This window comes from Brachyhypopomus gauderio, chromosome 9 (assembly GCF_052324685.1).
Source record: "Brachyhypopomus gauderio isolate BG-103 chromosome 9, BGAUD_0.2, whole genome shotgun sequence".
NCBI classification, from domain to species: domain Eukaryota; kingdom Metazoa; phylum Chordata; class Actinopteri; order Gymnotiformes; family Hypopomidae; genus Brachyhypopomus; species Brachyhypopomus gauderio.
Window position 1 is genome coordinate 16,080,720 of NC_135219.1, and position 22,581 is coordinate 16,103,300.

The window sequence follows — 22,581 nt, forward strand, 5'->3', positions numbered from 1 at the left end:
TCCGGCCCTACGTGCGCAGTCGAGCACGCGCCCGTCCCAGATGGACGTCAGCTGCCTTTTTCTCACCTTGGGTGAGGCTGCAGTCCCATCTGTTGACAATTTGCAGTGCTGGCTTCCTGCCACATGCTCAGAGCATCTCGACGCGGGGCCGTCCATGTCCCAAATTAGACAGGCTGCCAGAGGAAGCCTATTAGTTCGCTGTAGGTGACATACAGGCCTGGGAACGAACGGACCAAACTGGCCCTGAACTGCAGAAAAACAGGATCCACATCCCCCTGTCTGTCCACGAGATCAACTTAAATGAGGTGCGGTGAAACGTAGCCCCTGGCTGCCGGTGGGTGTAACTACACTCTCAGGCTGTTTCACTAATGGGCTGGACCGATGGCCACGTGTCAGCCATGTGGCACGCGTGTGCACATGCCTCGTTCAATCAAGGCCGCCACACTCGAAACATCTCACCGCAACAAACGGTCAGCAAAGGGACGAAGCAACCTTGTGTTTTGTGCACGTTGGATAGGTTGTGCCATTCAAGGTCTAATTGCTTTCAGCCCCTGTGAGATGGTCGTCCTCTTCTGCCTTTGATACAAGGCCAGACAGCGTGCCTTCACTTCAACACTGACACACCGAATGTGCAAGGGGACTGTGGGAATAGACTTACCGCCTTTTGACAAGATTAAAGGTGATATCTGTATGTCCAGACCGAGGTCCTGATTTACTTAAAGGTACTTTTTGCATCCAAAAATACATTAAACACTTGATACAACACAAAAACATCCGTCCAAGAATAGTGCTTCTTTCAAATGAGCAAAACTGCATGTTTGACTGTTTTGCAAATTTGCCTTAATGAATATGAATGTGTGCATTTCTGCACAAGGGTGCAAAATACAAGTGGGTTAAAATATTGCACCTTCAAGACATCTTTAGCCTGAAAGGACTTTTGAGAGTGGAGATGACGTGTGCAGAATTAATGCAGATGAGGGTCTTTCTGTTGTGTATTTCAAAGGTGACTCCAGAAAGATGTTGAAGGCTGATAATTCTAACATTGTGTCAGGACAGTAAAATAATCAGACCAGTGCCATCTTCCGACACCATTCATTCATTCTATTATTTATTCAGTACTTACAACACTTACAAATCAGAAATTTTAGTTTCAATTCATGTTTCACTTAATTGTGGCTATTGATTTATTGAACATTAAACGCATTTAGCCCATTTAAACATTGTCTTAACTTTTGCTGCTTTCTTCCACAAATGTTTTCTTTGGAAATCACCTTTACTGGTGACACATCTCAAAAACTTCAGGTGTTATTTTGCATTTCATTGATTTAAAAGAAAATTTGCAATTTTTGAGAAATTGGGTGTAATTCTATTAATGTAGTTTGGGTAAATCGGTAATACTGCTGCGTTATCATATCATTCATCACTACAATAAGCCAAAAAATAATAAAGACTTCAACATGGTAGACTATTGTACTCACCCAGAACAAAATGGAAAATGCTGAATTTGCCTGGAAAATCTGATAATCCCATTGTAGTCCCATTAACAGATGACCAAGACCCTCTCCCCTGAATATTAATTTCTGTACAGTTTTTAAACATCTGGTTTTAAGAAATGATGAGTATTCAGTTCTCTTCATAGTGCATTGTCAAAGGTCTTTGTAGCTGAAACACTACATTGTACTCTATATGTGCAGACCATGTACTAAACAAAAGCTCACATTTTTGTGATTCTGTAATCATAAACCAAACCAAGATACCACAGCATGTCTGCAATCGGGAGTTTTCACAGAACTACAAAAGTCACAGTCACATGCCCGAGAACACAGTGAGTCGGCTGGGTGCTGAACATTGAACATGCAGTGCTTATCAATGACGGAACAGAAATCTTCAACGTTTCGCCTCATAATCAGATAACTAACATAATTAGCAACCGAGACATCTAAGAGAGTCAGACGTTGAGAGTTAACGTGAAGAACTTGGACTTGGTTAAACCTGTACGCTGACTTAAGCTTTCGGGTTTGACCTTGTAGGCAGATTAAGTTTCACACGTGAATTATGCATCCAATTTTGCAGAGTGCATTGAAACGAAGCTAAAACTACATACTGTCATATAATGTTAGTTCACCCTTAAACGTAGCAGTTATCATCATATATAATACATGGCTGGCCTAAGGTATTAAGGTCAGAGTTTGGCATTCCCAATACTAATGGTGCAGCACAACACTCTGTATCCTGAAGGGAATGTCAAGTAGCCTCCAGAAGGCCAAAGGCAGAGATGGCAGTCCACAGAATAATGATCCATTTCCAATGTTCAGTCATTTAGTTAGCATGCCAAGGGAAATATATTTTATTAGACAATATTACTTGCTTTGAGTAAGTGTGCGGTGGGCAAGTGTTCCTTTCCTGTCCAAGGAATTGAGGCAGAAGTAGCTGATGCTCAAATTTAACCTCTTTCATTTTATTTTTATGGAGAGCCACGTGTAGATTTTCTATCATCCTTCTACCCAGCAGTCATGTGTATTTTCACACATAAATACACCCCAGAACGTCATTGAACGTTTTCTGTTGAGGTCACGCTATTCCTGGTTAAAACTACACATGACCTCATAATGTCATTTTGCTGCAAAAATTCAAAAAAGATGCTCCTCATATTAATAACAGTAGGTCTGAAGCAGGATTGTGTTGTACCATTTCAACATCTAATTTAACACTCAGCACATTTCCCCAATTTTGACACAGGATATTAATTTCGCAATAATAACATACAGAATTCTGTCCTATTAACACAATTTCCTCCTGAACAGATGGCATGCCATTCTCGCAGCAGAAGATTCTCCAGGTTTGCTATGACATCCATTTAACCTCAATAATATTTGAGCCTTGGCCCTGAACTTGAACAGAGCCCTATGACAAGATTATAATCAACCCCATTACACGTTTTGATGAAGGTCTCCCATATGAAAAATCCTCCTGGAACTCAGGATAACGCTATAGGCCAAACGTCCGCGAAACCACACTCATAGGGACACGGATTGGGATTGCAAGACTAAGACAGCCACTGTGTGGTGAACGTCATGTTTATGTAGGTCCACCCACCTAACGCCCAACGGATAACAGCGTTTGCTGTGCAGTCCCACAGCCGATCGAATCGGTATAAGTGAAGAAGAACTATCCCCGACTGCCGACAGCCAAGCTTACACACCACACCGATCAGGTCAAAGCTTCCATACGGCAAGATAATATGGAGCTGCAAACCTGACCTTGTGCGTTGCCGGCCCATTAACTCTGCCTGCCTTGCAACGTCAGGCTGCGTTTCGGACACTTACCTGCGAGTGTTGGTGCTGATATCCTCCGCTGACTCTTGACACACTCCACACCCCCTCTAAATAAAGCTGTGCATGGGTGCTCCACGGGGCGACCGTGGAGAGGCAGGTCGGCTTGGCGTCCATCCCGGCGCCGGTGCTCTTGATCCAGCCCATTTCGCTCTGCTTCACACCGGCTGCTGGAGCTCTCTGCCCGGAGGCACACGCCAAACTCTGGTCTAGACGCTCCCAGGAAGGGCGGGACGGCAGGAGGTTCGAGGTGGTCCTGGGCTGCTGGTCAGGGGGGCAGTCTCGCCCTAGGGCGGAACGCAGGGCCAGGAGCCTCAGCCGGTTCAGGTGAATCCCGCACTGCTCGCAGTGGCTGTCGGCGGCCTGGTCCTTCAAAGAACGTTCCAGAGCCTGGAGCTTATCGAGGGGGAAGGCCGTGAAGCCCAAGTCCTGAAAGTAGGAAAGGGATCTGACTCAGAGCAGCTCCAACGTTCAGTGGTGGTCATCTTGTTCTGCAATTACTTCATTACCAACCGGCATGATCACAACTTTCAAACCTAATTTTTTGTTTTCCTTTCAAAAAAGTTGAGGATATATCTTAATCTATCAATGTTATAATTCATTTTTGTGTTAAAGTGCAAGTGATAAAAACATCCCACTTCAGTTGAAAAACTGAGACACAAAAGGCATTAGATTAGTTAACAGCTCCCAGATATAAAGGGATTACAGAGTCTGTAATATATAGGATATTGAGATAGTGCTGTGCTGTGTTCATGAGCTGCTGAAGGCCTCATTGATGTAAAGTTGTGAGATTATGAGAGAGTAGAGAGAGATAGAGAGATAGAGAGATAGAGCGAGAGAGAGACGGAGGGACCAATCACCAATCAGTCTACATATTTTGAGTCTTCTGTTGATGCGCAAATTTAGATAACTACAAAGTTAAAATTCAAATGTGCAAAAACCTGTGACGTCCAAAACAACACGTGTACAACACGTGAAAAACACACGAAAAGAGTCAAAAGTTCATAACGTTTAACATCCAAATCCATTAAAAAACCAGTATTAGATGGTAAACAACTGGTCTGAAACACCATACAAACAGCATTTTCAATCCGATCAAACGAACATAAACAACAACAGCAGAACGAAGAAAAAAGGCTCCTTGATTTTGACCCGAAAAGCGACCCAACCACCCTCCACAGCTGCGCTATTCTACGTCCTACATCGCCCAACAATGTGGGGACACGGGATTTAGAGGCTGTGATAAAGCCCAGTCCCCCGACTCCTGCTGTTACATCCTCACACACGCCCTGGCACCCCACATCTCTGTGTGCAGGCAGGACGTGAGGGAGTGGAGACTCTACACTCCACCACACTATGATTGAGTGCTTTTGTCTGGGTGGGGGGCGCGGGGGTGGGGGGGGGGGGATGTGAGTTTGGGCGGGGGAGACACAGGACACTGGAAAACTCGCTGCGGGGGGGAGTCCGACTAAGCCAACATGCCAGATGTCTGCAATCTGCTTCAGACATCCCAGCATGCACCACAACCTGTTTGAGCGGAGCGTCCAACCTGGCTTAGACCCTGGGCATGTTACCCACTGTGTGTCTTTGCTTAGTTCTGAAGCAGAGACATCATAGACAGAGTGTCTGGAACTCTAGGACTGCATCTGGAGTTAATATCATACATTGCTTTACATCATTGCCTAGTACAGTGGTACTAATATCCAAAACGGTCAAGCAATTGATCTACCAAAAGAAATGTGTTTTTCTATTAAAAAAAATAATGCTGGTATTTTATGGCATGACAGCTGCAAAATGTATACAGAACATCTCCCCTGATCGCTTGCCCAGCTGTAGTGCTTCTTAAAGACCATCCGCCCACGGGCGGTGCAGACAACAGCTGCTTATAAAACAGCGAGCAGACCTTCGCTTTGCTGGCGAGTGGCTCACACTGAATGAAGTTCAAAAAGTCTTGTTGCTGTCTGCTTCCCTGAAATGAATGCATTCCTGTGAGTTCTATGGGCAAAGACCGAGAGGTCACTAACCTATTATTCACAAGTCACTTGATTTCAATGAGCTGGCGCTCCCGGAGCCCCGCCCCAAGTGTGTCTTCATTGGTCCCTGCATTTTGATAGACAGGGGCACGAGCCACAAGGGGGATGCCTTTAGAAAAAAAAGTAGCCTGTGGAAAGATGTGTTGTCTTCCCATCTATCCACCACCTGTGACCCTCTTTTTATCGCCTCACCTACTGTGCCGCCTGCATAAATTGTGGACGTCTTGATCGCAGTGGTACAAACTTTGAAAAAGGCAAATGCACTAACTCAAATTTCAGGGTTCACATAAGGTAACGCTCCAATATAATGTAACGTTATGCTATTGTAATCCCCGCACTGATGACAATAACAATAATAAATACAGACGACGGTTAAATTATGTTTGCAGAGTTATTGAACATATGCACTTATAAGGTTGCTGGATTGCTTCCTAAAATGCCTCGCCAATGCGCCAAGGAGAGGAAATCACATGTAAATTACAGTTTTCTGGAAGGAGAGAATCTAAAAAAGTTCTGAGTAATCTGAGCCTAGCAGCGATGCAAAAAATTAAAAGAGAAAATTTGAAAGAAAAGTGTGAAATAACCCACTAACATGTTGAGTCCCTGTCCTTTCCAGTCACACATAATGTCCCAGCAAATAAAACATTTAACAGTTTACACCCACAGTTTAAAATTCTACAAACCAAGAAAAGCCAGTGTTAGCCCAATATGGCATTAGAGATGCAGAATGCAGAACCTGCCTCCCCGTTCTATATATCTTCGGCGATTGTTTGAGCCAGTTGGATCTGTCCTTAGTGCCTCATCCGAGTGCTGGTGGCGTTCACAACAAGCGCAGATCTGATGTGAGCCATGCTGGCACGGGGCTTCTAAACAGATCTCGGAAACCACGCAGGCAGGAGTTGGAAAAAGTTGATGGAGAATTATAAACATGTTTTACCTTGTCTTTCGGGGTTTTTCCTTTCCCACCAGCACTGACCAAACTGAGTTCTTCTCTCGGGCAGTTCTGAGCTCATGGCTCACTCCAGAATCACAACTGACTAGGGTAAGAGGGAACTCTTGCCTTCTTACGCACCAAGAACATAAATCACATAACACAATAAATGCAGTTTTCCCTTTATAATTCCAGCAGCAGATGGAGCATTTTGGGGAAAAGGAGGAGGGGTGACAGTTATTGCCTGTTTTCCAAAACCGATCTCTTAGAACACCTCTTACTGTGTTAGACATGCTTGGCTTTAAGAGTCCTATTTAGCAACCCCACTTTTAAAAAAACCACTAACAGCATGCTACGGAACAGCACATTTTAATATCCTCGCATCCTCGCATTACATGGTGATTGGTTGAGGATTTGAATCGGTAGTGCCAGACCAAAGCTAAGGTCCAGAAGGACTGGAACTGCCCGTCCCTGAGCTATGGCATGACTCGACAGGCATGTTTACTTCCAACCCCTGGGTGTCTGACTAATTTCCATATTTCCAGTCGGAAATCAACACAAGAGCTCTGCCCCAAGCAGTTCCCTCGATGGAACTCCATACAGATCTCAAATGTTTCTCGTGCATATTCATTCTGCCAGCGGGATCCTCATCAGAACACCTCGGTTCGTCCCCTAACAACGAAACCAGACACGGCCCTCAACGGGGCTTTACCCCACAGCTTTTGGCACAAGTACAAAACACACTGAGAACAATTTAAAGAGCCTGAAGCCAACACAAGCCAAGTGGGGAGTCAATAATAAGAGCAAAACGCAGAAGCAACTACGCAAGCTAAAGACAGAATAAGGCCACCACCGCCCGTGAAGTAGGTTGGTTCCTCAGACGTTTCAGGCAGCTTTATAGAACACCAGGACAGGCTGCAGCAACACTAAAACCGAGGCACTTACATCAGAGCTCATACGTTGGAGCTCTTACAGTCTCTAAACCAAAACAAGAAGTCTATGTCCATTGATTTAAACCCAATTCCCATCAAATATTTTATTCCTCTCTACCTTCATTTCTCTGTCACTCTCCCTCACTCTTCCTGGGCACATGAAAGAGTGTCTGTTGGAAATGCAATAATGTTCTTGCTGTCTGTGATCTAAAGGACTTTATTTGGTTTAAATAAGCTTTCATCTTTTGGATATCATCTAACATATGGATAAGCTGGCCGCCTCTGTCCCCAATACTGCATGATTTATTTTTTCATGGTATCATATACCATCAAATATGAAATGTTTTAATAGGCTTTTTTCATACATCCAAACCAGTCTTTAAAAAGACATTTTTCTAATATCTAAGAGTCCAGTCCTAAGAGTCAAACAAGTCAGAGAAAGTTGCTGTCTGACAAATTCTTTCCATTCAGGAGACTGATATCATTTGCACACATCTAGCGACACTAGATAGTGATGTTAATGACACAGGCATCAACGATGAGATGTGTCGAAATATTATAATGGAAGCACTTAACAGAGCAATTATGCTCGATTATGATCACATCCCAGCCAATAAGCTCCCATTATCGGCAGCAAGCACACATTTGATGGAAGCTTTTGATGATATGCGGTTACATTTTGCATTCAAGAGTCCATGTTCACAATTGCACTTTTTAATGCTTGACATAATAAGTGAAACCAAAAAACTCTCCAATTTAGAGGTGCAATTCATATTCCCAGAACTAATTTCATGGAGATTTGCAAACAAACAAATGATGGTACTGAGGTAAATTAGATCACTGTGATTATCTTGTTGCTTCTGTCCACTGGGGCCTACTCACCCTGTTTTGTACACTCCGAAACATATTTTCTAAATTAATCTCTGGTTGATTTTTTTATTTATTTTATGTGCATCGAAGATTTTGGCAATTTGGCAACTGACAATATCGACAAAATTAAAATATCAAACAATCTTGAGTTGTTCTTTAATAAATAACTGTTATGCTGACTGACAGCAATTGTTTACATACATACATACATACGCAATGACCAAAAGCAGAAAATGACGTTCTTGCAATTCTATATGCGGGAGGAACATTACACGGAGCACTTAATGGTGTGTGTCATGACTGCACCGGAGCGAAGAATTATCACAGTCAAACTACTTGCACCTGCATGAAGAATCAGCATGATAAGGCATATCTAGTCTCGCCGTGAGGCATAATTAATAAAGATAAACATAAATCACAGGTGGTGGGGGGAAGGGGGGGGGGGGGTGTAAATGAAAATTGACATCGTAAATGCCATCAGAAACTTCAGCACTGAATCTGCACGATTAAAGACCCAAATTCCGATGTATGTTGGTTCAGCAGGTTTTCTCCAGGCGTCAGTGTGAGCAGCTGTATCAGCGATCGATACCATTAATTCTAGTGACGAACTCCGGGCATATATGGTGCCCTGTTATGTAAAATCAAGCCCTCACTGAAGAGTCATTAGCGTTCCAGCACCGCACATCAGTCAGGCTAATTAGGCAGGTGATTAATATAATCATTCAGCAGCATGAATCATGTGAAACATTCAATTTCTCCGATTGCACTAAAATAATCTCCTCCCACACGTGACCGCTGTTTCCGTCCCTTATACCTGTTTTCTGGTTTATATCCAGGGGATCCTGTGGGTGCTATTAGAAGGTTTTCATTGGACACCTAGAAAATATCATGTGAACACATTGATAAGAAAAATATACATTTGGGTAGTATTTAGGAACATTTGAAAATTCAGTCCACAGACTAATGCTAATCCAAATGTTGAGGATTACACCTCAGCTTTAGTATTAATTTATTTTACAGTTATATTGTTTGGATTGTGTACAGAGGCAAAGCAAATGTGTAAATGATGTAATAGGAGAAAGATGTGTCAAATTAAGCTGTCAGAACGTGATTTTCTTATAATAGTAACAACAAAGTAATTGTCTTTAGACTTAATTAGTATAAACATAGGCACAAACCGCATATCACATCTATTAATGTTGTCTTCATAAACAAAACTAGCTGCTAGCACTTCAATAACATTTAGAGCATGTTTGTCTGGATGAATATTTAATCCGCCAACAGTGGAGTGCTGTTAGCATTTTCTGTACCTATTTATGTTTTTGCTGTTATTTCTGGGAATGGGTAATGAGTTTGTTTAGTACAGCCCCTCTGCTGTTCTCCGTATTGCTCCATTCACGTAGGTTAAGTCAAACAAAACGAGAGCAACCATTTGATGAGTAACAGCTTAGCATAAAACTCAGCTAATCAATGCATGGCTCCTCATGTAGGAGTCCACTGGACAAAGGAGAAACAGACCTTAGCAAAGTGCTCCTTTTATTCCACATTATAAAGTGGAGTGACACAATCTCCCTGCGTAGTGAAAAGCTAGAGAACAGACACAGTCTGACCTTGTGGAAAATCAGAACTCATCCTCAGTCAAACAAATTATCATAACAGAGTGAAGCATGTACAGACACAGGTAATTTCCCTCCCAAAATCCATATCTGACCTGGCCTGTCACACACACATGCAGCACAGATAAGCTATCCCATAATGCAGCAGAGGAGGGTCCGATTACATGTTCCACATCAACAAGGCAATGATAACTTCCCATTTTAGACACCTCACTCTGGATTTTAGCGTTTATGGTTCTGTTTTTCAAATCAAGGTCAAAGGCAAACACTCCCGGCCTCCAGCCGACAAACATCAAATACACTTTTCCACTGCACCTATTGTCCTCATGTCATTTCCTGTTTTCGCAGGAAATGACACCTCCTTTTAAAGATAACAAACTGTAAAGCAATCCTGATGTAACTATTTTTGTGTTATGAAGTCGGGGCCCCTGTCATTTCGCTTGTATTGTTTATATTTCAGCTCTCTGAAAAGTGCAGCGTCCAGCTGTGTTTCCCTCTCCGTGGACACGCATCACCTCTCTGAGCCGCTAACACCACAACGCCGCTAAGTCCAACACACGCCCAATCAAAAACACTGAAGCTGTAGCCATGGATACCCCACGTAACAAGCTAGGTTAAGGCAGGCAGCACGTGCAATTCTACGACCTGTGACCTCAAATGGCGACAGCGATAGTTAGAGTCCTTTGTTGATAGAGGGTGAGAAGTTAAGATTTGTAATGAACTAGAGTGTTTGATCACATCCGATAGCACAGCCTTAGGGGGGCTTTATGGCGCTGCTGTAAAAATTGGAGGTTTGTCTATACAGCTGAGAGCTGGCGCGTTCACACCGTAAAGTGTCTGCATTGACATGCCTTTGTAAGCTCATTACACCTTGGATAGAGTCTGTGGTTTATATTCAGATGGTTACGGCCCAGTGTAGGTCAGGCAGTAATGAGAAAGGTAGGGTGTTAAATGTATGCATGTTTTGTGTGTGAGTGTGTGCAGGGGTATACAACCACACACAAAATATATTATATTATTATAAGTCCAAATTACCAATCCTGAATGGCAAGACAATTTTAATAGATGAGGGCGAGTACACACCGAGATTAGACACAACTTCTTGGTAAAGTTTTATCCATATAAAATTTTGAATACTGTACTAAATAAAAAATAAATATACCGAATACCTGTTTAAAGCCAGCATGCCAGATATATACATCCTTTATGCTGAATGCCTGAACTATAACATACATTTAAAATTAGCATTTGAGAAACATTCTTCATTGCTGATATATTTAGTTTGTATATTAGTTTACACCAAGACTTCAGAGGGGAAAAGGCATATCTCCTCCACACACCTGTGCAGTGTTGCACCTCACCAAATGTCAACATTTTACATCCAAATCCTGAAGTTATCAAAAATGTCAGCCAATCTACACAGGCTCACGTTACACAGACTGTAGTGTGTTGAAGAGATAAGAGAGTTGAAAGACACACGCTAATAACCAGGGGTAGCAGCAAACGACAATACAGGTGATAATGCACGGGAGAAACAATTTGAGCTGAAGCTCACTCACAGAGGCAAATGGTAACGTTCAAAGAAATGATGATGATAATACTTTATTATCAGATCAGATCTGAAACTTGTCTTGCATACAAACAGTAGCTCCATTAACACATAAGCAACACATAGGACACAAACATTGTACAGTACGTATACCATTTACTCATATTTCAACACCTTTTAAAGTTATAGATTAAGTTCTTTGTTTAAATTAAGGATTGACTGATGTACAAAAGAATTCTTCAGTCTAACCTTATTGAACCTTGGAACACTATAACGCCGCCCCGATGGGAGAAGTACATATTCGCTCTTCAAAACATGATTAGTACCAAAAATTATGTTTTTAGCCAGCCGCATTGTGTTGGTATGATAAGTGGTCTCATATGATCTTTCTAGAGGCTGTCCCACAATTTTTGAACATATCTTAATCAAATATTTCAATCCTGACTTTACAGATATGGACAAGCAATTATACCACACAGCATTGCAATACTGCAGAACACTCAAAATAACAGCAGTATAAATGCAAATGGCTTTTAGGAATGGTCCGAATCACAAAGCCGATCATGGAGAATTGTTCTGGAATGTTCTGAGTGGGTTGTGCTCCTATCGTAGCATGGGGCTGTAGAGCAGATCTCAGTAGGAGTGAACTCTAAACGTGCTCTAACTTTACTGCTCCAGTAGTTCTCTGGAGTGAGCAAGGCGGGGCTCGTAAAGCCAGTGTGAGTGCCTCAGCCTTGACAGGGCACACGGGGGCTCTTAGGACAACGTACCACATTAAACCACTGCGAGTCTGTAACAAAACACACTCCCGGGCATCCCTCTAAAACCGGTGAGTAAGACACTAAATGTTTATAGCACCCCCAGTGTTCGAGAACATTACAGCACGCCAAAGTAATCTATAAATAACCAGAACATACTGTATTGCTTTAGACAGTCTGGCACAAAAGTAGACGTAAGCTCGGGAATTTCTATTGTGTGTGTTGAAGGGTCAGAGGGAGAGAGCACAGCCTCTCAGCGACAAAGAAGGCTACATCAGCTGACAGACGTGGTAACCATGGTAATATCGTTTGTATTAATAGCATTTTATTTTTTTCTCCCTCGAACACACTGTTTTAAATATATATTACACATACTCCATATAAGTAATTGAAGTCTGAAATTAATTAAGTGCTTCTGCCCTTAAGTAACCATGATCACTAGTGGTTCGGACTGAATTCTGACTCTTGGATCTAGCCAACAGAGGGCTGGTTGATGGAGGTTTTGACTGGCGACAGACCAGAATTAAAGCCCGCGAAAGAAGCATTGATTTGTTTCACGGCTCACTTGGCCTGTCATTCATCCTCCCCCGGTCCTGTTCCCTCAGCGTATCTGTCCCAGAGCCTCCATGGTGCGACCCCCACCCACCTCCACCTCCACCCACCCCCATCTCTGCTCACTCCAGGACTCCGCGTGGTCCCCCCCCCCCCCCCCCCCCCACCGCCGGGCCCCGACAGACCCAGTCAGAATCCCATTCCCTCGGGTTAATGACAAGCTCTGATGGCAGCAATTACAGAGCTCTCTATCTCCTAGTCCACTCGTCCTTATCCAGGTGTCTCTCTTTTGTTGACACCCCCCCCCCCCCCCAATCTCTACACTCCACTCCCTTTTTATTTTTTTTAAAGCCTCCTACTTTCACGCTGGCTCGATGACAGTCATTTCAGACTCTTTCATGCTCCTGTCCCTCGCCGTGCTCTCTCCGTTCAGAACCTCATTCGTCCGTCTCCCCATATCTCACTGAACTTGAGGGAGTGGAGAAATGACTTTCAAGCAGTAAACGAGGAAGATTTGACGCTGCCAGGTTCGAGCTGGCATTGCAGCCGTGACCCAGCGATGAGAAAATGAATCCGCTGTAACTACGGCACTCTCGGTTTTACCGATGCCGTCGCTGCGTAACGTTTTGCGGAATTTTCACGTTGCATACAATTAAAAATCTGATCTAAAATAGGACGTAAAATATCTACACTCCCTTTTTTTTTAGCGTTAGCATGCGGTCTCAGCATGCAGCCTGGAGCTTGAGGCGTACAGGCTGAACGCTCGACTTTATGGGCCACTTCCTTCACGTGTCTCCACTCCACACACTCATCACTCATCATGCGCTAGTGAGCTCCTACTCAGAAGTGATTAATGCAAATTCTGCGCTGAATTCACACCCCAGGAGAGCTTCCATTCTGTCCCCTCTCCCTCCGATTCCACACATAATCAAAGGTTACCCTCGTTAGCTTGGTTTCGCATGAAGCACTGATGCTGAGTGCCCTTTAAAAAAGCCTAGCCATTTAAAAAAAAAGCACATAAGACCCCAGACGAAGAGTTAGGATGTCTCTAATGAAGCCTTCTTCAGTACTGCACGGTGGTCATGGTCTGCTCTGGTGTGATCGAGCAGAATGAACTTCCTGTCCGAAAAGCGGAGCCCCTCAATGTCTTCAAAGGGCGACTGAAAACTCAACTCTTTGAAAAGTACCTTAATTAATCCTAATCAACTGACAATATAATTAAAGAAGATTATATTCGTACTTGTGAATTGTGTTGTATTTTATAGCTTCATTTGTAACTCTAGGCAACTGACGCACCTTCACTCAGGTTAAAAGCGCCTGCTAAATGCCATTAGTATAATACGTAGATGAAGAAGAACAGAAGGGTGGATGTGCTCAGGTGTTCAGTGCAGACGCAGCTCACAGGTAAACACACGAGTCCCCCACACAGCACGAGTCCACTCTTCACAAACGAGGTTCATCCTGACTGTCACAATGCACGCTGCATTCCAGCAGAATGAATGACACTTATAACCCATGTGTCACATTGCTGTTGGCCATTATTCTCTGGCTTACATGTGAAAGTAATCCAATGGTATTAATGGATTAAGGCCCCATGCAGGCAATTTGGCACGGTTCACTCACAGGGTAGTGTTGTCACCACGAAGAGCTCCAAGCTGCTGTTTGTTCTGTTGCTTATGCTTGTTAAGGCCACGGGATGTCACTTGGGACAATAAAATGATTTTCTCCTTCGAAGTTTCTGTGATAGTGAGGGGATTGTGTAAGGTTTGCCATTAGCAGTCTCATTCTGGTGGCAAGCTCCTTGAGTTGTTACAATTTCCTCTGTCTGTGAAACACACGCTGGAAAAAAAAAGAGATAATTTCTGTCTCTTGCAATTTGCTTCTGTAAATTGGGCCATCAACAGTCACATACGTATTCTCTCACCTTTAGTGTGCGCGACTGGAATAACAACCCCACTGAAGGTGGCCAGGAACCCATTTACCATAAAATATGTCAGGAAATGCACATGTTTATAGCCATTATTCCTTATAACCTCTCACGAGGGATCAGGAAAGTCACAGTAACGTTTATCTTGTTGTTTCTTCAAAACTACCTTTATGTCACCCAGGACCAGATGCCATATGCCCCAGGCTGTGTTTCACATCTAAAAAGCTTTTTTCCTCTAATTCATGTCAGTTATAAGTCAAACCACTGTTATATTATAGATCTACATTTTACTTACCTTTTATTACAAGATATTATTTTCCTGTCATTTCATTCAGGGTTTTACTATTCCCAATGTGGCACTAATAATGGAAAATGGATGGAGAGAGCATGACTGAAGCAGTTCACATACAGCTATGGCAGCCGTGCTCAATAAAGATGCTTTCTTTCTGCATTCCTGACTCAACTTCCTTAACAACCGGTGTCCCATCACTTAGACAGACTGATCTGTGAAGGACGAGCTGAAACCCCCTCAGGGTAGACGGCATAATCAGCGCGGGGAGGAGTCGTCCTAGACGGCAGCGTCTCGGTGTGCACGACGGCATCCACATCTCAGAGTAAGCAATAAAGCAATAAAGCCTGCCATTCTAGGACCAATGGCCTGCCATTCTAGGACCAATGGCCTGCCATTCTAGGACCAATGGCCTCAAAAGTATTCCGGGTGACAGATCTTCGGGTTTTACTTATTAGTAGCCGTAGAGAGGCAGACACAGCCAGGAGATGCAGGAGACACACACCGTAGAGATGGAGGAGACACACACCGCAGAGATGCAGGAGACACACACAACGCAGATGCAGGAGACACACACAACACAGATGCAGGAGACACACACCACGCAGATACAGGAGACACACACCACGCAGATACAGGAGACACACACCACGCAGATACAGGAGACACACACCACGCAGATACAGGAGACACACACCACGCAGATGCAAGAGACACACACAACGCAGATGCAGGAGACACACACCACGCAGATACAGGAGACACACACCACGCAGATGCAGGAGACACACACCACGCAGATACAGGAGACACACACCACGCAGATACAGGAGACACACACCATGCAGATGCAGGAGACACACACCACGCATATACAGGAGACACACACCACGCAGATACAGGAGACACACACCACGCAGATGCAGGAGACACACACCACACAGATACAGGAGACACACACCACACAGATACAGGAGACACACACCACGCAGATACAGGAGACACACACCACGCAGATGCAGGAGACACACACCACGCAGATACAGGAGACAAACACCACGCAGATGCAGGAGACACACACCACACAGATGCAGGAGACACACACCACGCATATACAGGAGACACACACCACGCAGATACAGGAGACACACACCACGCAGATGCAGGAGACACACACCACGCAGATACAGGAGACAAACACCACGCAGATACAGGAGACACACACCACACAGATGCAGGAGACACACACCACGCATATACAGGAGACACACACCACGCAGATACAGGAGACACACACCACGCAGATGCAGGAGACACACACCACACAGATACAGGAGACACACACCACGCAGATACAGGAGACACACACCACGCAGATACAGGAGACACACACCACGCAGATGCAGGAGACACACACCACACAGATACAGGAGACACACACCACACAGATACAGGAGACACACACCACGCAGATACAGGAGACACACCACGCAGATACAGGAGACACACACCACACAGATACAGGAGATAGAAGAGGAGAAGGCCGAGTGGTGAACACTCTGCGAAAAAAAAAACTCTCACTTCCACCTGCATTTTTCAGCCCATAAAAGTTATGCTGCAGCACATTACAGGCCATAAAAAGTGTAAGAGTGAGTCAAAAGGTCACCTGCTAGCCTGGCAAAGACGAAGCAGACCAAGGAGCAGCCTGGGAGAGAGCCAGGTGAGTCTTCACCACGTGACGAGCAACCACAGCTCCCCTGAGTGAGTCTGGCACTCACACCACCCATAAACCCCAGTCACGCTCCCCGAGCAGAGAGCTGAGGCAGCAGACACGTGGGCAGGGTGAAACTCTCATCACACGGACCAGCACGTCTGCTCCTTTCGAGAAAAACGAGGGGAAACCCCTTGGAGATCATCTTGCTCAAATCGTATACGAGTTGCGGGTATTTTTCTTTTTTTTTGCTTGTTGTTGAGTGGACGACTTTATGTACTGTCATTATGGCGGAGTGATGAATGCGACAGGAAAATAGACGACAATATCTAACTGCTCCTCCAGGCGTCACTGTTTACCCAACAGTTTATACATTCTCAGTTTCTGTGAGGGTTTCCGTGCTAGTTGTGAATTAGGATCACTTAAAGAAAGACTTAGAGGACCACGAATGAGAAGAAGACACAAGACGTGCGGTCAGCCACAACCCTGCTCATTCTCAGGCTCTCAGGAATGTGCAGGACAGCATCAGAGGTCACAGTCAAGGTATAAAACACCATCCTGCTATTCACACACAGGAGAATAAACGCCTACATACTGCAGGACAAGACTAGATGTTTACATCAGTATGTTAAAATGCACTATGGTGTACACAATTTCTTGTTTGCACAAACATTTATATTTCCTTCACAAGATTCACTTATAGTCTCTTGTACAGGACACTGGCTAATTTATCCAAATATTTCAGTCCAATGCATTTTACACGGATAATACATAACGTTTGCCAAGATTTGTATTTGTATTAATATTGATTAATTTACATGTGATTTACAACTCCAGTCTAAAGGGAGTGAAAATGCCCTGTAATTCCACATATATGTGACACAGGTCAGCATACGAGGACTGATGCCTATTCTGCCAAAGCTTGCATATTAAACATTCTCTACACCGGTTTAGTACGTTTCAAACACCGCACAATCAATGTTGTCAATGCTGACCTTTCTACAAAATGTCTGCCTTCCCACAAATTATTTTTCTACAGAAAACGCCTCACAGGGGGTCCAGCTTTGAGCGTGGTACGTAGAGGGCAGTGTTTGTTTAGCGTTGGAGTCATTGAAGTGGCAAACGTCCAAAAGAAATTAACAGCGAGCAAAAAAGAGAGCTGGTGTGTTATAATTGTCTTGTGAGCACTGCCCAGTTCCACGGTGCCCTTTATCCAGACGGAGGGAGACTGTGAAAATCAACCGTAGGCTCGGCCTCCCAAATGAGAGCGTATTTGAACACTGTGAAAAGAACTAACCTAAGCTCCTTATGGCTCCTCACATTTCGCAAGAAGCGTCCATTCGCTGCTTAGCTTCCCTTAAACGCTTCTGTTCCCAAACACAGCCCTGTTGGCTGACGATTTTTTTTGCGTTTTACTGCTCTTACACATGAAAGACGACATCGTCTGAACCCAAAGTGCCAGCGGAGAGGACACACAAAGATGTGTTTTCATCCCCCAGGACATCCAGGTGGTATTGGCCTGGGTTAATATTGATCCATATGTACTCCTGTTCTCGTTGTCAAATGTAAAATTGTTGTTTGCACAAGGTACATGGCAACATAATGAATTATATACATATTTGTATACATGTGAATGCTTAAAACCTGATTGCTCAATGACCTCCTCTTGCATTGAAACACAGTGTTATACATATACATGAGCAAGAAGAGAGTAATTAGAGTAGATAATGACAGAACCACTGCTGTTGTGTGATGGATCATCCTCAAGCAACAGCACAGAGATAAATGCACTTTTATAGCGATTAACTGAACCAACCATACCACAAGGTTTTGGCTGGTAGAATGCTATAACATCTTCATACTTTTAAACGTCAAATGGACCAGAAATCGATTAGTTGAAGCAAAGAGCATATGGTTCACTTCAAAGTTCATTCAGGGACATTAAACATAAAAACAGGATGCTACTGTAATGTAAGGACTGGCCCGTCAGCACGAGGGTCTGCACAGTCCGTGGTGACGTGAGGAAACAGGAAAAACACTTTTCATAGAGCAGTGGGAGGGTAAGAACTGGTATTTTCCTACTTGGAGGCCATCTTAGACATTGTTTCTCAAACACAATGAATACAGGTGGTGAGTGTATACAGGCATGACAAGAACAACCGGGAAGCAGATGGGTTTGCTACTCAGTCACAGTGTGGACAGGAACTAAAGAGTAATACAGGAAACATTAAACGGGTCTATTCTCAATTAAGCAGACAGCAGTTAACCTTGTGCCATGTCTAGGCCTAGCAAGGCTGAGGCTCGGTATCATTTACAGAAAACGCCTTCAAATCTTTCAATGTCACAGACATTTCTTCTCTTTCTTTTAAAGGATGAGCATTGGTACATACATTGGTACATTGGTGCTGTAACAGTGGAATGTTATGTTCATTTGATATGGATTTAATACGGCGATGATCAGAACAGACTAACGAATGAGTCTGATGTTACCGGGAGGACAGAAGACAGGTATGAGCACTTCCTGTTCTTCTCAAAGAGTGAAGACCATCCAGGTGGACTACACGCGTCCGTATGTGACTATGCATATATTGATCACTCTGTTTCTTAGTTTAGGGAGAGACAAAAACACCCCCCAGGATGGTCAAGGGGCTACCTCACACCACTATTGTAATGACGCATTTGCAGTTGCATGGAGACAGAAGACTTGTTTTGGGTTGACCTCAATGTTAAAACTGTTTCTGTAATATATCACTGAATTCTCAGTTAAGATAAGATAAGAAACACGTCTAAACTCCTTGCAAATAATAGTCTCAACCTTATGAAACTAAAAATGTTAGAATGACATGTTTTTGTATTAGATTTGTTTAGATAGATTGATTAGATATGCATGTGATTTGACAGAGACATGCCAAATTTTCTGTATAAGTACTTTACTCTGTTTTTGCAGTCCAGTTATTCTGTAATTTAACTTTTAAGGAAACATCAAAGTGGCCTTGCTTCAACTCTGTAGACTGCCTCCACTACAGATATGCCATTTATAATCAGGATGGATATTGCTGAGGAAGTGCATGACTGCTTACAGTTCTGTATCTCAGCACTTCTTTCCTGGAATATAACCATATGAAGTGAGACATCACTCACTATTCATAGCCTCATAAAATCCTGCTGAATAGGTCACCTTTGCCTACTCTAACATATTCCATATTCCACATGTTCCAACTTATAATGCTATTAAAATATATATTCTCAACAGCCATATTCTTTGAAATATTAATTATTTGGAAACACACTGTAGGTGATCTATTAAACTAGTATAGCTTGAATATAACCAATCTGTTTCTATGTACAGCCTGTGTTAGCCACCCTAACCCTACTTGAATAAGAACTGTCGGATCACAACTCAAACAAGTTGAACATGAACTGTTAGTCAAAACCGACTTAAGCAAAAAGTCGGAACTGAACAAACGGCCGAACGGACCCAAAGTGACTAAAATCTGAAAGACTTGAACATTTTGGATTTGGTGTCCATTCAACCCTGAAAAAATCAGATTTGTGTCGGACTTGAGTTAGGAAAGTAGCCTGGAGTGCTTTGATTAGACTGATGTGAGTTAGGTTCACTGTTATTTGATAGGAGCCATTAAATAATAATTTATTCATCATCTCCAAAGGCATAAACCACAGGATGTACTGTTAGAGACTGAAATAAATATACCAACCTCTATCGTTCCCGGTTCGGCCAGCCTGTTCAGATCACTCGCGATCATTTGACATCTCTGACACGGGCTGCCACCGTCGTCCTTTCTCTCTGAACGGCTTAACTCCCTAACCGACACCGAACCGGCGCCCTCCGGGTTCGGCCGGTTCCCGCACTGAACTTCTTCGGCCGAGTGAAGTCTTTTCCTGGGACCGAGTCCCGAGCGCTGTGCGGGCTCATGACCCGCTGGGCTGCCAACAACCTGAAGCAGACACACAAGAGTGGTACCGAAGAGAATCACTGTGCACTTTGTAAGAAAGCGTGTTCTCCCTCTTCTATTAAAACATCCATCCAGATTTCGGACTCATCTTACCGTAGACCCAGACCCACTGTGTTCCAGGTTGCGTCTCCCAACCCAAATCGGATGGTTTGTGAACATGTTTTTAAAATGGACCTATATATTTCCCTTCCTTCCTTTGACTGGTCGGTTTTCCATAACGTTTTCTATATAACTACCCCCCCCCTCAATTTTGTAATATTAATAACTTTAATTAATCACAAGAGAAATTGCCTAAAAGCATCTGATCCTACAAAGTTGCAGCCCACAGGTCGGCGGATCAAACCGAGCCGCTGATGGGGAGACGCGCACGTGCCGGTTCTGCTGCACTGGGTTCTGAGACGCTGAGATAGTCTAGTAGGCGGTCCACGCAATTTACTAGCCCATTAGATCATTTAGGGCACTAGATTTATCTGTTGTCATGTCTATTTTTTAGCCTTTACACTTTCTAAGATCTATTTCACTTAACTATATATAACCGCATACCATTAATCGTATTCTCTATTAAAAGACATGAAATACAAGATATAGTTCTAGACTAATAAGTTTAATAACTTCATCACATTACATGCGATTAAGTCTATAGTTTTTTTATTCTGTAAATGTTGCTGGGGGCTACTAAGAGACCAGACATGCTTACTCCCAATTTTAATCTAATTTTAATTTTATTTCTTATCCTCCCTCGTTTCCTCCTCACTCTTGTACTGCTGTAACAGGTCCATTTGCCTGAGGGGATCAATAGTCTAATCTCAACTCTCAGCACCCCATAAGCGTAGGAACGATGTTATTCACCGAGACATTAGCGCCCCCTTACGACTATACTCTGCATTGACAAAACTGTCTAATAAAGGTACTTTACATATTGTTTCACATACATTTAAGAAGACATGCTGTATTTTACAGGCAATAGAGCGACACAACTGCAAGACTTCTAAAACATCCAGGCCTAACTGAGATCTAAGAAGATACATTTAATAATTAACTAGTAATGTGATCCATCGTTGTCTTTGTTTTTTTTCATGGATCCAAATTCAAAAAGGTAAATCAAAAATGAACAACGCGTATATTGCAATTGCAAACTATAGTCTAGCCTTTCCTGAAACGACACCTCTGGTCTGTATGGTGCCGCTCTGTAATTTCGATACAGAGAAGCTACATTAAATTATTTCAGATAAGTAACGAAAGCTTTGCTGTTTGTCCAAAATTGTTTAAAATACGTTCCTACCTTTTGCTTTCTTTTCAAAAGGTGACTCGTAAATCCAAATATGCCATCAGTATCCACAAGTGAGGCGTTGGGTTCTACAGGTGTTGTGGTCTGCTGCACATCCTCTAGAACCCGTGTTGGATCTTGCAAAGCCATAAGAACCCGTTTCTTGTTTTAACCTCTCTTCACCCGGGACGGCAAATTACTTTCTCGCATTTCTGGTACTTTGGTTAGAATTAAGGCACAACCGAACACAGCACGTGTCATCCTTTGCAGTCTAAAGGCAATGGGCACATCTGGTCATTGCGCGTGCCGAAGGAAAGTGCGCGCGACGCGTGCGGAGCTGCGCGTGAAGTCCCGGTCCCTCCTCCACCTGTTTTAATCAGCCATTAAAACGGCCCAGTCAGTTCACTGAAGCCCGTTATGGGCATGTGTGCATCATAACCTATTGCCAAAGACATAAGTAAAATAATTATGTATTATTTTACCTTTTAATAATAACACTCAAAACCCTTGGTCCCGATGACTGTTAATCTACCAAGTCGTCCCTGCTGTTAATAAAGTTTCAAGTGTCGGTAAACGAAGTCACGAATCACTTGAGCACAATGCTTAATTGAGTCGATGGTCTATTATTCACTGGGCAGATTTTTAAGGTGAAATGTAGACATTAACCTCGGCCTCGCCATAATAATCTTATCACCGCCAAACAGGGGTTCCGCTCAGATAACCAGACAGCAGCAGGTCTGCTGATCTTAGCAGAGGCGTTTATGGCGAGCCTCGGTGGTTCTCACACAAGGTATGTGGGCCTGGTCCTGCTGATTATTTTATTACAATAGTGTTCATTAA

At 43.4% G+C, this 22,581-nt stretch overlaps 1 protein-coding gene across 1 annotated transcript in view; it reads right to left on the reverse strand.

The window, feature by feature from the left end:
- kif26aa (kinesin family member 26Aa) overlaps positions 1-22,020 on the reverse strand; it is a 62,142-nt gene extending 40,122 nt beyond the window's left edge. Inside the window, exons 1-3 of the mRNA XM_077017604.1 lie at positions 21,757-22,020; positions 20,217-20,456; positions 3,327-3,761 (exon numbers count right to left, since the gene is read on the reverse strand). Of these exons, the coding sequence (XP_076873719.1) occupies positions 3,327-3,761; positions 20,217-20,456; positions 21,757-21,891 (810 nt within the window). The 5' untranslated portion in view covers positions 21,892-22,020. The remainder of the gene's footprint in view (positions 1-3,326; positions 3,762-20,216; positions 20,457-21,756) is intronic.
- Positions 22,021-22,581: the final 561 nt, after the last annotated feature.